Source organism: Euleptes europaea, chromosome 7 (genome assembly GCF_029931775.1).
Source record: "Euleptes europaea isolate rEulEur1 chromosome 7, rEulEur1.hap1, whole genome shotgun sequence".
NCBI lineage: Eukaryota > Metazoa > Chordata > Lepidosauria > Squamata > Sphaerodactylidae > Euleptes > Euleptes europaea.
The window spans coordinates 36,742,809-36,759,885 of record NC_079318.1 but is presented as its reverse complement, the minus strand read 5'-3'; the positions used below and the strand labels follow the sequence as shown (position 1 = coordinate 36,759,885).

General features: G+C 45.8%; 2 protein-coding genes across 2 annotated transcripts in view; both read right to left on the bottom strand.

Annotated features, from left to right (window-relative positions):
• Positions 1-14,007, bottom strand: part of LOC130480732 (spectrin alpha chain, non-erythrocytic 1-like) — a 32,358-nt gene extending 18,351 nt beyond the window's left edge. Inside the window, exon 1 of the mRNA XM_056853355.1 lies at positions 13,585-14,007. Within this exon, the coding sequence (XP_056709333.1) occupies positions 13,585-14,007 (423 nt within the window). The remainder of the gene's footprint in view (positions 1-13,584) is intronic.
• A 719-nt stretch (positions 14,008-14,726) lies between these two features.
• On the bottom strand, positions 14,727-14,915 carry MYMX (myomixer, myoblast fusion factor). The gene has a single exon (XM_056853354.1). It carries the CDS (start codon positions 14,913-14,915, stop codon positions 14,727-14,729), a length of 189 nt encoding a protein of 62 aa, XP_056709332.1.
• Positions 14,916-17,077: the final 2,162 nt, after the last annotated feature.

Here is a 17,077-nt window from a genome sequence, read left to right as displayed (position 1 = left end):
AACTTTAGGAGGCCCCATAGCATTATCAACAAAAGGTACTTAGTGATTATTTTAATTTGGAGGCTCTTCAGAATCAGAGGCCCTAAAATGTAGCTTACGTACTTAGCTTGGGTATAAGTCCAGCTCTGATTTGAGCAAAATTAACTGTTTACTAACCAAAATACTTGTTCATACATGATCACAGACTATCAACATAGATTTCTTGCTGTAATTTACAACTATTTTGGTGCATTCCTATGCAGAGATACTCCAGTCTAAATCAATTCAAGTTTATGCACTGTCAGTCACTTTCATGACAATTTGAGTATACCAGCATCAAACTGTCATAAGAACCTCCCTGGGCTTGGCAAAGCAAAACCATGTTGTCTGTATACAGATACGTCAATGATCTTCAGACCAACTTAGATGATGGGGGAAGCTCCCATTCCTCAGGACTGAAAAACTGCTAATATCAAAATTAAAAAGAAAAGTTGCTTAAAACAATCCCTTTTTGTGTCCTCTAGCAATTGCAATAGTAGTGAGTCCCAAAGCCTTGCAACATATGAATGAATACTCAGGGGACGTGGTATCCATGCTGCTGGTTCAGACCCTGACCCCGCTGAGTTTGACTAAAGAGGAGAATCTATGCACCCTGCCTCTGTATGCATGATCAGGGATGCAACAAAATGCAGGAGAGAGAATATGCACATACAACCGCTATGCCCATAGGCTCTCTTTATATCTGACAAATGTATGAAGATCAAGGGGTCAATCCCCCTCCAAGCATTCATATCCATGTCTATGTCATGGCAACAGAGCTCAGAATATTAGTGCAGCTTGAAGTCTAACTCGGCATTTAAGAAATCAGACCATAGTTTATCCCTATTTATTAAATCAGCTCAGCCTCCAGATTCAAGAAGGCATAGTACAATGCTTCTTTTTAGGAATGGAACATTTAACAATTAAAAGGCTGACAAACATACAAATACCAGTTGTCTATAGTCAAGAAGCCCAAAAGCCAGTATGTCCTTCAGAAAACACAATATTTGCTTCAGCCCTAAACCTACGGTTGCTAGTTCCTCCCTGGTTACTGGCGGGGGATGTGGGGGTAGGGTTGCCGAATTCAGGTTGGGAAACTCCTGGAGATTTGGGGATGGAGCCTGGGGATGCCATAGAGTCCACCCTCCAAAGCATCCATTTTCTCCATGGAAACTGATTTCTGTAGTCTAGAGACGAGCTGTAATTCCAGGAGATCCCCAGGTCCCACCTGGAGGTTGGCAACCTACCTAAGCCTCCAGCTTCCCCACCCCACCCACTGGCACACACTAGCAAAAATGTTAAGTAAGGCCTATGATTTCTGGGTTGCTCTTTTGTTGCCTTTTTGCAAACAGGATACTGTTGATGTGTAGCCATAAGTAAAATACCCTATAAAATGTGTTAGCTGTATCACAGGTAGCCCCCAGTCCAGGTGGTACTTCCAAAATCCTGTAAGGGTACGATCTTTGCCTTATTTCTAGCCAGGGATGTTTAAAAGTTCTTGATCCAATCACCATCGATGCCCACATTTTCTCTTAAATGTATTATGGTATTAAAACTAAATGAAATTGTTTTCCCAAGTGGAAGGTGAAAGTTACTAAATTTGTTTCCAATGACTTCACAGTTGACTAACATCCAAAATACCCCATAAGTCTTATGTTTGTATTTGAGGATAAAAGTTCACCTCAAATATGATTCTGAAACTTAAAACAGTCCTTTTACAAACTCCTTTTACATACTCTCTTCTTAACTCACAGAATTTCAACTGTATCAACCAAACCATTTTGTTTAACACTTGTGTTTAGTGATCATTTTGCATTCCTTGTTATGTGGATCATATCATTTTGCACTCTTCCCATTAGTTATCGGTATATAAAAAGAGGCTTAATGTTATCAACTATTTGTTGATAGATCTCAGTTCATTTATTGTGGATTTGTACCAGTTGCCAAAAAATAACCTGCATATAAGCTAAATATGAAGCGCATACCGGTAGCTTATCCTGAATATCAGTTGCTACTTTACCATTCCATATAGGCTTTTTGCATTCTAACTGATGATACTGAAAGATTGTCTATACATTTTGTAAATAAATAATAAAATGTTTCAACACAAAAAGGCACGTTGTGTTAGTGGAGAAATCAAATTAACTGGTAAAAAGTCATTACTGTATAAAACTTCAAAGTCTCCATCAACTCCCTACTTCTGTTGCTCACCTGTTATTACAGCCCCAGGGCCACCAGGGCCGGTAAAACTGAGCTGTTCCGCCAGGCATATGGTTGAGGACAGCCTCTCCCCTCCTCCTCTTTTCCCTCCTTTCTTCTGCCTCTGCTGTTTCCCGCTAATAGTAAAAACTATTATTGCTGCTTAAGTTATATTGTTATTATTACAGGTGTGCTGCTGCTGTGACAGTAAGGGCACCTGGTTTTATTGTTATATATTTTATGTAATTATGGACTGAATTTAGATTGTTTTTAAAACATTGTGGAGCCACTCTGAGCCTGGCTTAGCCAGAAAAGGGTGGCCTAAAAATCAAATACATCTAAATCATTTAGAATCACCATAATAATTCTTGGACAGTATGTAGATATTAATGATACTTTATAACCTGCTATCACAACAACATTCTGCAATATAAAACAAAGTTGAAGGAATCCAAGTTATCACACTCTAAATTTAATTTTAGATTCACCAGAGTCATCAGACCACCAGATGGTCTACCTCTGGCTGCAGAACTGCCAAATTATACCATGTTTTATAACATAAAACAGATTTTATCAATATCTGTTTCCCATATTTCTTATAAAAACATGATCTAAAAATTACTGACAGACATAAAGATAGTCTATAGTACAGTATTTGGGGTAAACCAACAAACCCAAAGCCAACTGAAATAAGGAAAGCTTGAGATTTTGAGAAGGAAGTTGGATGGTTTATAAAAACTGTAATGGGCTTTATGACTCAAATACTGTTACTTGCCCTGAGCCTTTGGGATGGGTTGGACTGTAAATCAAATTTTAAAATAAACAAAGTTAGCTGGGGGAAGCATCAGGCCTGAATTCCTATTACCCTATTTTGGTGAAGACTGCCTCACATTCCTAGAACATAATTAATCTATGACAAGCATCCTGACATATTTCCATACATTCTGGCACTCAGCAGGTCACAGCCAAATAGGGCTGCCAACCTCCAGGTACTAGCTGGAGATCTCCTGCTATTACAACTGATCTCCAGCCAATAGAGCTCAGTTCCCTTAGAGAAACTGGCCGCTTGGGCAATCGGTCTCTATGACTTTGAAGCCCTTCCCCTCCCCAAACCCCGCCCTCCTCAGGCTCTGCCCCAAAAACCTCCTACCCGCTGTGGTGAAGAGGGACTTGGCAACCCTACAGCCAAACCAGACATGACAGGAGAAGCCAAGTTTGCTGTTCACACATCAGCCTCACTCACATATAAAAGTGGCAAATGAGTGAAGGTTTAATGTTTGCCTCAAAAGGAGAGCACAGGCGAAGGGATCTGAAACTTCTACCCCTCTTTTGCTTCAAGCCTGGCTCCAATACTGAAGTGAGCCAGGCTATGAAGAAGGCAGTGGTCTACGGGGAGGCAGAGATGTAGAGTTCAGCACACACCACTCACATGCCTCTCTTGATATTCCAAGCAGGCTTTGCCCCACTGTAAAAGACAGACGCACACGTCTAAAACATGAATGCCCACATTATATCTAGTTCTGCCTCACTGCCATGGAGCTCCTAGCCACTGACACCTCTTAGCAAGAGACTCTTCCAAGACAGTGTGCCATCTCCTACATCATGGCACAGGAATGTGCCCCAAAGGATATAATAAGCTGCCTGCACAAGCCTGAATCAATTTATTCTGCCATCACATTTGTCTGTTCAGCTGTGGGGTTGTCTATTGCACAGAACTCCCTCAATGTTTTTCACTGTTAATTCCTACAAGGATCTGGCTAGTAATGAGCTAATGGGCCACCACGCTCAGCACATACGGGCATGGCTGGTGAGAGCAGGTTACAGATACAACTCTCCAGAAGTCCTTTCCCATCGCTGCCACACAAAATGCTGGAAATCAAACCCGAGGCGTTACACAAGCAAAACACGCACACCAGAAACAGAGAGGCTCCATCTTCATCTCATGCAGCTATCCTGCCCCTCCATCCTCCTGCAGGCACATGAGAAAACAAACCTATTGTTCCTTCCAAATGAACTTTCGGCCCTTCTACAAGAGGGTTCACAAAACAAAAGGCTGACTTTTTTGCCTTTGAAAAGCAGGGTCTGTGTGCTGGTTTGTAAGGGAGACAGGCAAGCAAACAATCTAGAGACACTTATTTTAAGCAACTCATCAAATGAGAGAAATGCTGAATTTCCTCCAAGCTTTGTTTTTGTGGTCAGCAATGATGAAATGTTCTGTCACTGATCCAAATCAGTTACAGAAGTGGCCCCTTTCCAAGCGCAGCCCAAGGCCCAGCTGCAAACTACCACGGAGGGCTAAATTTATAAACTGCATCTCATATCCCACTGCAGGAAGGGAGGTCAAAACTGGCTGCACCTAAATTATGCAGCAAAGATCAAGAAGTTTAACACTGCTACATGTGGAACAAGAATAGCACATAAGACTTAAGACCCTCAAGTGAAGGAGATGCGGGTCAGGAAAAACACACAGTAATGAAATAAACTGAACACAGCTCAGAAGTATAATGGGTTTCACAATAAAGTTTGGGTGCAAAAGGGTTGTGACTCTGAGAACAAAAGTTCACGCTACAGCATTTGTACACTACGAGTTTAAGCTTGTTTTAATACATTTTAATGGTCTGTTTCACCTCTCCCAAGGATCCCTGGAAACTGCAGTTCTCTGAAAATGTGTGGGAGTTTGGGGAAGGATAGAGCACCAGGCAGAGATTTCTCAGCACAGAAACTACAGTGTGATTCCTCTGAGGAAGTCCAAATCAATTTCAGCTTGCAGTATAGAGACGTCCACAGAAGCCTTGACACGGGGAGTGCCAGAAAGTGGCCCCGTGCCGGACCTGTTGGATGAAAACAGTTTCACCCAGGACAGCAAGTTGCATAGGGTTGCCAGCGAGGTTGTATCTCTACAAAATCAAGGTGGCTCCTTCTCAAAATAGGCAACTGCTAAGTCCAACATGTCTGCATTACACATACTGCAGAAGGCAATGACAGTCCCATGTATAATCAAAATGCAGCAAAAGCCCATATGAAGGCATTAAGGACAAAACATGTCAAGACAGGAGCCTGGACCGCACACATTTGTTCACAACCAAGGCCGGCACTCCTCCATGCTATGTCCTATTCAATTTTGCACTGAGATAAGCTTCTGGACTCAACTCAGGCATAACCTCACTTCCTCCTGTGATACTTTCCCCAGAAGTTTCTCATTTACCTTCTGTCTGGCAAGATGGGATGGAATGGGGGATGGAAATGAACAAGAATGGCACTTTGCTAGGAGATAAAAAAGACACCCAAACAATTCACCAACTTATAGATATTTAGAATGACAAAAGTATATGTGGGTCTGTCTTTTAGCAATATTGCCACACAATATTTTACTGAAAGATACCGCTATCTAAGGAACTTACTGCAAGAGTAGCATTTGCACATAATATATATGCCCTTTCCCCCATCTATTATTTAGATATTGATACCCCAGTGCTTTTCTTCCAGTGAGGATGCAAAGCTGCTTACAACATTGTTTTTACCTCTTTCAATTTAGCCTCACAACCAACCCTGTGAAGTAGGTTAGTCTGAAAGAGAGCAAACACATCAAGCTGCCTTATACTGAATCAGACCCTCGGTCCATCAAGATCAGTATCGCCTGCTCAGATTGGCAGCAGCTCTCCAGGGTCACAAAATAAAGTCTTTCAGATTATCTACTACCTGATCCTTTTATCTGAAGATGTCAGAGATTGAATCTGGGGCCTAACGCATGCCAAGCAGATGTTCTAACACTGAGCCATGGCCCTTCCCCTAACTGACTGACTGACCCAAGGTCACCCAGCAAGATTCTTTGGCAGCATTAAGGATTTGAACCTGGGTCCGAGACTTTATCCACTACACCATTCTGGCTTTCATCTGTTGTGAGATCCCTACCTGCTGTGGTTGTGTATGGCTACACACACAAGCAACTCAATTCTTCCACTCAAGCTTGCCATCATTTTTTTAAATTCATTTTTAGAGGATACAGAAAAAAGTAGGAAGACATATTGGGGATAAAATAACATTTCATTTCTTTCCATGTCCATGCCCATAGTGACACGCTTTCACGTTCTTACCCCCAACCATAATCTCTTATAGAAATACAAGGTATAAATAAAAGGTCTTAACTCATGTTACTTCATTTACATTCTATGCACTGTCATTAATCAGCCACTTTACCTAGAAGCTATCATTTACTTAAAATCTATTCAGTATTTGTTGTGTTTAAACTTCAGCTAGTAAGCTTGCCATCATTTGAGGAACCTTTCATTTATTTGTTCATATTAATTCTCTGCAGATAGTGAATTCCCTTCCTGTATAACTTCTGTATGACAGTTCTCCTCTGATACTGGAGAGAAGCACGTGTATTATATTAGGTGCTGTGAAAAACAGGCAGGACGCTGCTGGACTAAACAGAGAGCCCCCAACATTAGAAGGAGCCACAAAATTGCTTAAGGCATGGTTTCTTCAAGAGCACAGACTTTGGGGTCCATACATTTCTACAGAAAACAAGCATCTTTCTGTCACGATTTATCCCACCACTCTTCCAAGGGTCTTAAGGTGGCATACATGATTTCCCGCCCCCCCTTCCATTTTGATCCCACAACAACCCGGTGTGGTACATTAGGATGAGAGAAAGCGACTGGCCCAAGATCACCCAGTGTTTTTAATTGAATTATGTACTTATTTTCACTCACTTATTATGTACCAGTCATTTTTACACATAGCCTGGTAAAAGGTCTGTAAAATGTGTCAGGATTTGGATATGCTGGGAATAGCCTAACCACCTTTTCTTTCCTGGCTAGAACAGAACTTCCAACTTCTCCTTCCCTCCCCTTTAATATTGTGACCCACCATAGTGTGGAAATTCACTGGTAAAGTCAAGACTACAGAGGCCAAAAGCTTTGCATTTCCAAAGGCCAATAGAACTTTTAAAAAATAATCAGAAGATATCGAATAGGGAAAAAAGCTCACTGTTATGTAAATAATTTATTTGGAGAAAGATAAAAAGTGTGTTCTTACTAAACACTTCCTAGCAAGTTGCTGGTTGGTATAACAAGCAGAAGTGCCTTATTTAGTATCATCACTGACAGCATCAACTAGAGTATGCCTATGTAGTGAGAAGTCAACGTTTATTGCCCCCAAGCTAAGACATGTTAATACTACACATTTGTAACTGCACAGTTAAATCACGAAAACAGTCTAGGAGTGGAATCTGTTTAAATCAAACAACAAGTAGATATTGGAAGAGCTACCGCTGTATTTAGCAGACATGGAAATCCAAGTCTGCAGCTGGTGCCAGCAACAAAATAGTACAAGCCACTGCATGGGTTCTGTGGATATTTGGCCCACCAAAACAAATTTAGATCGAAGAGTAGGGTTAGGAAATTCTTGGAGATTTGGGAATGGAGCCTGGGGAGGGTGGTGTCTGTGGAAGGAAGCTCAGCAAGGATGTGATGCCATAGAGTCCATCCTCTGAAGCTTCCATTTTCTCCAGGGGAACCTGATCTCTGTTGTCGGGAGATCAGCTGTAATTCTGGGAGAACTCCAGTTCCCACCTGGTGGTTGACAACTCTACTGCGGAGCAATCTCTAATACACGTTTCTAGTATTTGGGAGACTGGCAAGGAATATGCAGGTTGATGAAATGTCCATGAAGACAGTTGCATTCACGTGCCATCAAACAAACCAAAAATATCCCACTGCAATTCACGATTCATAAACAGGCCTTATTAGCTAGAGGAACAATGGGGCATAGCATGTGGAGAGGAGCAACTCTGGCTGTGGAAGAACGTCAACCACCAGGTTGGGGCCTTCTTGCTTCCTGCTTTTCTTCTCTATTTCTAGTGGTAGCAGTTAAGAGCAGTGGTTTGGGGCGGTGGACTCTAATCTGAAGAACCAGGTTTGATTCCCTACTCTTCCACATGAAGCCAGCTAGGTGACCTTGGGCTAGTCACGGTTCTCTCCGTACTTTCTTTCAGCCCCACCTAACTCACAAGGTATCTGTTGTGGGGAGGGGAAGGTGATTGTAAGCTGGTTTGATTCTTCTTTAAGTAGTAGAGAACGTTAACATATAAAAACCAACTCTTCTTCTTCTTTCTAAGAAAGACCTAAATGGGAACATTAAGTAACCATAGAAGACATTGCCTTGTCTGACTATGAAGAGTGATGGAGGCAGAATGCGCTGGCAGAACAAAGAAGAGAAGAGACTTTCCAAGTATAGACTTGGCCATGTTTGCCCAATTGCTGCACACAGCAAGATGTTATCCACATTCCCCACTGAGGTCAGCGGCACTCTGCTGCACTAGCCAATAAGTCATGCTTTTAGCAGGAGCTCCCCACTATTTGCTGCCGTGCAGCAAACCCAAAGGCAGTAATTTTAGGGGAAGCTGAAGCAAAGGTAACATCTGCTCACAACCTAAATTCATTTTTTAATTTATTGTGCTCTGTTGTTTCTTATCTTATGCATTGTTGCAAAACTAAGAGATACAGGTTAAAGTTATTCCCAATTTACATATGAAGAACAAAAGCTAAGGAAACTTTTCAAAACCACTCAGTGACTAGACAACTTATGGTATGCCAATAAAGGTATTGAAATTTGACTGGACGACTGAGGTAGGATTTGAACCCACATCCAGGTCCACTGCTCTGGCCAATGGACCATATTGTCCCTCTTTTACATATTATTCACTACCAGATGGAAGATGGAGGTGATACAATTCAAACAGTACCTGCTAAGAGCCAGATAATAATCTTGAGGGCTAGCACTACCACTTCCCACAATCTAGAACTGCATCTATAGCCAAAATTACCTCTCCCTGCTGTTTCTCTAAAGAGCCTGAAATGTAGGATTAACTGATTTGAAGAACGCCTTTTTGAGAAGTCCCATTTTATCAGGGAAACGAAAATGAGCAGATGCAACACACTGACAAACATTCAGGCTTAACTGGGAAGGATAAGGAATCTATTATCACATAACACTTTATTCTCTATGATATTTACCTTCCATTACAAGCACAGCACTTTGGGACGCAACACCTTTTTAATGTACTCATTCGCCTATTAGGTTCACACAAGTAACAGCTCTAAGAACAGGAGCTTCATTAGACAATAATGGGACACGGTTCTAGATAAAGTGCTACACATACCTATGGAAAATTTGTAAACACCATCTTCCCCCATTTGTGTGGCATATTTTGACACACACTTTGGGTACAGACCATTTACTAGCCTGCCCATTACTATGGCAATGTGCTCTACATGGAAATGTCATAGAATCATAGAGTTGAAAGGGACCACCAGGGTCATCGAGTCCAACCCCCTGCACAATGCAGGAATTTCACAACTACCTCCCCCACACACACCCAGCGACCCCCTACTCCATGCCCAGAAGATGGCCAAGATGCCCTCCCTCTCATGAACTGCCTAAGGTCATAGAATCAGCATTGCTGACAGATGGCCATCTAGCCTCTGCTTAAAAACCTCCAGGTCTTTAAGGAAGGTCACTTGCTCAGGATACAGCAGCCAACAAAAGGGGTCCACTAAAATGAGCCTACAGTGCTGCTGCTACAGCAACTGAACTTGTTCCCAGGTGTTGTTTTTTTTTCCTAGCCCGTTCAAAATGCTGGTTTTGATCTGTATAGCTCTAAATGGCTTGTGTCTGAGAGCATTCCGGGGGGGGGGGGTTGCTGCAGGAGACCCTGCTTTCAGAGGTATGCCTGGTGGGGGCTTTCTCAGCTACCACCTGTAATGGAGCTTCTTCCACATGTATGTCTGGCATCATTTTTGGAGTGGCTGAAGCTCAATGGTAGGGTTGCCAACTTCCAGGTACTAGCTGGAGATCTCCTGGAATTACAACTGATCTCCAGCCAATAGAGATCAGCTCACCTGGACAAAATGGCCACTTTGGCAATTGGACTCTATGGCACTGAATTCCCTCCCCTCCCCAAATCCCGCCTTCCTCAGGCTCTGCCCCAAAAACCTTCCTCCAGTGGCAAAGAAGGAACTGCCAACCCTAATGGTAGAGCATCTGCTTGGCATGCAGAAGGACCCAGGTTCAATCCTTGGCATCTTCAGTTAAAGGAACTAGGCAAGTAGGTGATGTGAAAGACCTCTGCCTGAGACCCTGGAGAGCCGCTGCCGGTCTGAGTAGACAATACTGACTTTGATGGACCAAGGGACTGATTCAGTACAAGGCAGCTTCATACGTTCATCATGCTTACATGCCTTCCAGCAATACCTAAAGGCACATTTGTTGTAGAATGCCTTTGAGGAAATTTTTAAGTTTTATCTGAGAGTATTTATAGTAATACAGTATGTCATGTTCTGCTTTGAAGCAACTTTGGGTTTCATAGAATAGATAGGTAACAAAAATATACTAATAAATAAATGGCAAAAAGACAGGTAGGCTTACCATGCAAGTGACAGAATTCAATCAGATGGGAGAAAGACTGAACTGGGGAACTTTCTATTGAAAGGCACAAAGGGATGACGTCACCCATAGAAGGGAGTATAGGCAGAGGACAGAACCTCTTGGCCAAAGTCTGGGACTCAGAACAAAGAAGAGAAGCTATTATTATGGCAGGGTGTCCCATGAAAATTGAACCATAAACTGATGCACAAAAACACAGATCCCATGATTGGTTATGTAAGGAAATTCATTCTATATTTACATTTCGTTTTGCTTTTTTCTACTTTATCAGAATTGCACCACGTTCTTGCTTCCTTTATTGCTGTTTTTTTTAAAGTGTTATTTCCTTTGTGAGTGTGCTTCAACAGGACAAAGTAAGTAGTTCCCACATATCCCTAAGATTTCTGGAAGTCTTTATAGGTTCGCTGCTCAGAATACATTAAAAAACTGGTGATTCCAAGTGACCTGTTTGCAGAGGGTTAGTAGAGGGTTATCTTTTCCCCTTTATTGTCATTTCGCAGTTTCTTTGAAGAATATGCACTTTCCTCTGGCTGGTGAAGAAGTATATACCTGAGATTTTCAGGGGAGGGAGGTTTAAAAAATGTCCTAGAAATTGGTTAGCTAGCACCCCCCCGCATAGCAAGACTCTCCCCTCCCAATTACATGCGAATGACGTTATTGTAGGACTGTCCTGGGACTACAGATAGCAGCCATGTACCTTGCAGGGAAATCTGGGACTTCTTATTAACTGGATAAGAATGAAAAGCCTTGAGCTGCCTTAGCATGGAGAGATATGTGCATTGCCGAGAGAGAAACCTAGCTAAATATATATAGGAACGAAGGGCGATGTTTTGTGCCTATCCTGTTTATGGAATGGCTGGTTGTTAGAAACAGTGAATAGCTGTTACGGACAGTGCCGGGCACAGTGCCCCAGGGAGATGCTCACCGTTAAATTTGCCCATGATGTATTCCCTACCACAGACCACTTGGCTGTTCCCCAGGAACTACTCAGTAATGGGAGATAAGCATGCAGGTGACACAAGCGCTTTATTTACATACGGAGCCCCCTCAATCCATCAGTTGCAGGAAAACAAGACTGCCGGCGCATGATGATCTCATCCTTCCTGCAGAGCCGCTCTGCTTGGCTTGCGGAGGCAGCGTTCCCTCCCCCCCCCCCCATCATCTCATCTCATCCCATCCAGCCAGCAGCAGCAGGGAGCACATGTGAAAACAAGAAAACGAGTTAAGACTTTGCATCGCTTTGGAAAGCGGAAGGCTGCCTTTGAGAAGCGACTGGTTGAAATCTGGTTGAAATCTTCACTCGGTGGTGCGCGCAAAAAGGGAGCACGAACGAATCTGCCCTGAGGAAGAACCGGCCTGGGTCCCACAGGGCTCAATGCCAGGGAAACACACAAGGACTTACAGATTCTTGGCCGAGATTTCAAGGTCAATTTGGAGGACACTTTCCCTGGAGGCTATGAGATAGCCCAGTGAGGTAATGCATCTGCCAGACACGACAGAGAAACGAACCAAATCTTGACTTCATCCACAACTGAAGCGAATTATGAGGCCTCCATTTATGACACTGGAGCATGTTTCATAGATTCACAGAGCTGTACATTAACATGGTATCACAGAACTGTCCCCAATATGATCCCCCCCACTTCCTTCCTTCCTTACGGCACATGTAAGAGTTATTTATGGCTAGAAAACAGCTGGTTCCATCTTAATAACACGAAAATAGTTTGATGGGAGTCTTGAGACACAAAAATTAACTTCTAGGAAACCTTCCCGGCTTGTCTCAGCCAGCATTGCCTCTGATCATTTGCACGTTATAAAGAGGCATCTTTTCAGAGATTTGCCAGCTTCTTTCCTATTTGGGCTTTTAAAACACGCAGGTAGGCAGGAAGAATTCAGGAGCAAGCTCTCCACTGGGACTCGTAAAAGGAATCATGAGCAATCACAGGGTCATGCATATAAGAAACCCAGAGCAAGACGTCAACAGGGGTTTTTGGATACAGATTAGGGGCAGTGACACAGTCTTGGGTGAACAACTACACCTTTGTGCAGACCTTCTTCACGTCCAAGCCCAACTGCCACTCCAGCATACCATACACATTCTTTCAATTATCCTGCCTCCAAGACCTTATCAGCAACACTCTACACACTCCTCTTTTATGGTGCCCAGCACCAACATGCCTCTATGCAAAGCATGTTGGAAGCCAGAAATTTACTAATCATTACTTAAAACACCAGCAGCATTTGTCCCACCAAACTTGGCTGTTGCTCCCTCCCTACAGGGTGGTATAAGGAAGTCAAGATAATTAAAATTGCCTACCAGTTACATGCCTTGCGCTCCTGCTTTCTGTCCACCATGCTCAAAAAGTATAATGAGGAACACAGAATCACAGAGTTGGAAGGGACCACCAGAGTCATCTAGTCCAACCCCCTGCACAATGCAGGAAATTCACAATTACCTCCCCACCCCACACCCCCAGTGACCCCTACTCCATGCCCAGAAGATGGCTAAGACGCCCTCCCTCTCATCATCTGCTTAAGGTCAGCATTGCTGACAGATGGCCATCTAACCTCTTCTTAAAAACCTCCATGGAAGACACCATGACAGTAAATAAAAGTTTGGTGCTGGTTAGAGTCGGCAGCCTTACTTCTGCAGCAAAACACAACTCATTGTTTCCTATTCCCCCTCGCTCAGAGTTCCTTCTACCAAGAGGCAGGTGGTGATAAAACCACCTTGGTCTTACACGATTAAAAGTCTCAAGAGGCTTGGCTACCCCTCCTGCCAGCTGTTTTGGTGTTTCGCCACATGGTACGGGACACAGGGGATCCTGAAGCCAGAGGAAAGGATGGGTCTAGCTAGCCTAGATGTCATGCAAAGAAGTGGACTGCAGCACATAACAATGGAAGAGTGGAAAACCTTACCTTGAACTGTGCTTCCCCTGTTCTGCAGTTGTTGTTGTTGAAGTTCCTCTCGCAGCTGGCATGAGCAGGGTCCCTGAGCATCCCTTCCTCCCCTAAACAAGGTTCCCCATGTTGTCCCCAGTTGGACAGGGTGATCTTCTTGATGGAACGGGACAGCGAGTTGCGGTTGACATGGTCTTCATGGGTGGCCCCCTCCTCCGTAGGGCTTGCGCTGTCGAATCTCCCCTCAGGGGGCTCTGGGGAAGCCTGAGCCAAATACAGAGACACCCGCTCGTTGAGGTTCTGGTGCAAGACACGGTTGTCCAGAGCAGCTACGGGGATGCCAGGACAGCTGTCGCCTGGGAAGTCCGAGGAACACTTTGGAAGGGAAAGCTTGGTGCTAATGGTGAACGGCTGGATCTTCCTCGCTGTGCCGCCAGACATATTTCATTGGCCCTGCAGGGTCCACGGGAGACTGTGGGGGGGCCCCACCAGTCTTGATGAGCCACTCCACTGGCTCTGAGAGGCAACAGATAAGAGAAAGAAGAACCCAGCCGTGGACGCTAAAACCCAAGGCAAAGGCACATGCCCAAAAAAGGGAGATTTTGATCCAGCCTCTTCCGCCCCTTGCCAGGATCCCACAGATGCAGAAGTCCTCCCAGCGGTCCAAGTCTCACCCTCTCCTCAAGAGAGGATGTCCTGAATCCCTTAGCCGCGAAGCTTGCATTGCACTGTTCAAAGGTAAAGGACTTCCAACATTCTTGGTTTTCTGGGAGAAGTCACACTGCTGCCACCATCCCAGGCCTCTGGGCAGTGCCGGGGTGGGGATGGGGGGCGGAGGTGGGAGGGCTGTCCATCCACCGGGGACCCCAGAAAACGAAGGCGGGGAGAGCAGGAGCGCGGGTGGGAAAGCTGGGTCCTGGCTCGAGAGCAAAGGCAAGGGAATAATTGGGAGGGAACGGAGCTGGAAGCGCTGGTCCGGGGGCGGATCCGGAGAAATGAGATCAGGAATTCAATCTTCTCCTCGGGAGGGTGGACGGCGGCGGAGGGTGGACGGCTCCCCCCTCCCCTCCCCTCCCTCGGCAAGGCAGAGCGCCCCCTTCCGCCACGCGCCAGGAACTACCAGTCCACGCCCCAAAGTCCCATCCTCCTGCTGGCTCTCCTCAGCCGTCGACCTTCTTGCGCAGGTTGAGGACGCAGAGCAGGCAGGTGAGCAGGGCCTGGCGGGACTGCGGCGAGGTCAGGCGGGCCCCCAGGCGCCGGAGCAACGGCAGGAGGCGCTGGCGGGCCACCAGCAGCAGGCGGGTCAGGAGGGCGCGCAGCAGCAGCAGGGCGAGCAGCGGGGCGGGCATGCTGCGCTCAGGGCGCGCGGGGGCTGGCACCTGCGGGGGGAGGGAGGCACACACACACACACACGCAACAGCGGGGTCAGAAGGCAGGCCGGGTGTAAACGGGCAAAAATGGCTTCTAAGCCGGCAAAAATGGATTTTATTACTTTCATTAGTGAGTTGTAGAAACTTTTAATTTTATAGTAGATGTTTTTAAAACGGTTAGGACACGTCTTCGGAAGTCGGGTGATGGGTCACATTTTTAAAGGTGGGTGGTGGGTATCTTTTTGGTCTTAAGAAGTTTGTACGAACTTACTAATAACTCTATATAGATAATATTTTGTATTATCTTTTGTTTATTTTTTGTATTATTCATTTGTTTTTTTTTGTTTTATGTTATAAAAATTAATTAAAAATATATATTAAAAAAAGGCAGGCCGGGCCAGGCCCTGCTCCCTCCCCCTTCCCGCTTGCCTTTCCCTCCCCTTTGCACAGTCCGAACTCTCCCCGCTCCCGCTCCCGGCTCCAGTCCCGAAATTGAGGCCAGCCCTGCAGGCGGAGAGTTCTTTCGCATGAGGTCATGCGGCTTGGGCAAGGGGGGGGGGAAGTCGGCTTCCAAAACCACGGCCAGCCTTCCATCTCCGGGGGGGGGGGGCTTTCTCCGTCTCCGGGGCTTTCAGCCACCTGCTGGAGTTCGGGGTTGTTGGAGAGGGGAAAGAGGCGAGGCGGACGCGGGGTGAGAAGGTCGGGCGTGCAGCGCTTGCCAGGGGCGCTCGCGGCTGGAATCGCGGCCGCCCGGGTTGGTTCTGGCCGGACTCGTGCGCCTTTGCCAGTTGCGTGCCAGAAACTCAACAGGTGAAGCGGGCTTTTCCTATTCTGCGGATGTTGCAGTTTTCTATGCCGAGCCACGCCTTTTCGGTTGGATTTTTTTTTTTGCTGTCAAGCTATTGCCGTTAAAGGAGCTTTGCCGTAGAACCAAACATCCCGGCAGTTCTCCTCGCTGTCCTTTGGGCAAGCCGAAAGCTGCCTGGGGAAGTTTTAGGCGGGTCAAAAGCAGCAAGAGAAAGGGCGGGATTTTTGTTTGGTCACAGTCTTAACGTGAGTGCTGTCGCTAAGGGGAGATGTTTTAAAAGGGGTGGTGGTGGTGGTAGGGAATATCCCATTTACGCACGGGAGGTTTTGCCTTGCATTTCCCGCTCCGTAGATGCAAATTTTCCCCATCCGAATTCTCAGAACTCAAAAATAAACCCCCCATGCAGAGTTTTGAGAACGCGGATTGGGAAAATGTGCATCTAGAAAGCGGCAAATCCAAGACAAAGGCCATTTATGCATGGGAGGTTTTGCCGCTCTCTAGTTGCACATTTTCCCCAGTCCGAGTTCTCAAATCTCTGCAGGGGGGGGGGGTATTTTTGAGCTCTGAGAATTCGGAAGGGGGAAATGTGCATCTAGAGAGCGGCAAACCCAAGGCAAAACCTCCCGTGCATAAATACTACAAAACTCATGTAATTGCAGAGAAATATTGTGGTAACGCTTCCAACCCTCCGCTCGCTGCAGAGGACGGAGCTCTACGGGTAGGCAAGGACTGGGCGTTCTCCGCTTCCCCCCCCCCCCACTGAGCATCCCCGGACAGAGTTCCAAGCTCGCGCTCCCCTGAAGGCTCGGGAAGGAAGGCTGCGGGTGGGCGGAGGGTGGAACGTTGCCCGGGGTTGTCCTGGCAACAGAGCGCGTCGGAGGCGATGATGCAATTGAATTCCACAAGGATAGGCTCCAAGCGTGGGGACTCGGAAAGAAAACTTCCCCGGGCGCTATGGCAACGGAGAACACTGACTTTAGAGCGTTACCTGGATGGCCCAGGCTAGCCCGATCTCGTCAGATCTCAGAAGCTAAGCAGGGTCGGCCCTGGTTAGTATTTGGATGGGAGACCACCGAGGAAGTCCAGGGTTGCTGTGCAGAGGAAGGCACTGGCAAAACCACCTCTGTTAGTCTCTTGCCTTGAAAACCCCCAAAAGGGGTCGCCATAAGTCGGCTGCGACTTGACAGCACTTTACACATAGGGTTAGAAGCCGGGGACCGGACTCATGTTCCCTATCAGCAACCGAATGCAGATGGCGTGATGCTTTAATAGCGAGTAGTTCATCTCCGGACACACGCCTCGCTGTTTCACACGTTACAAAATAGGAGGAGCG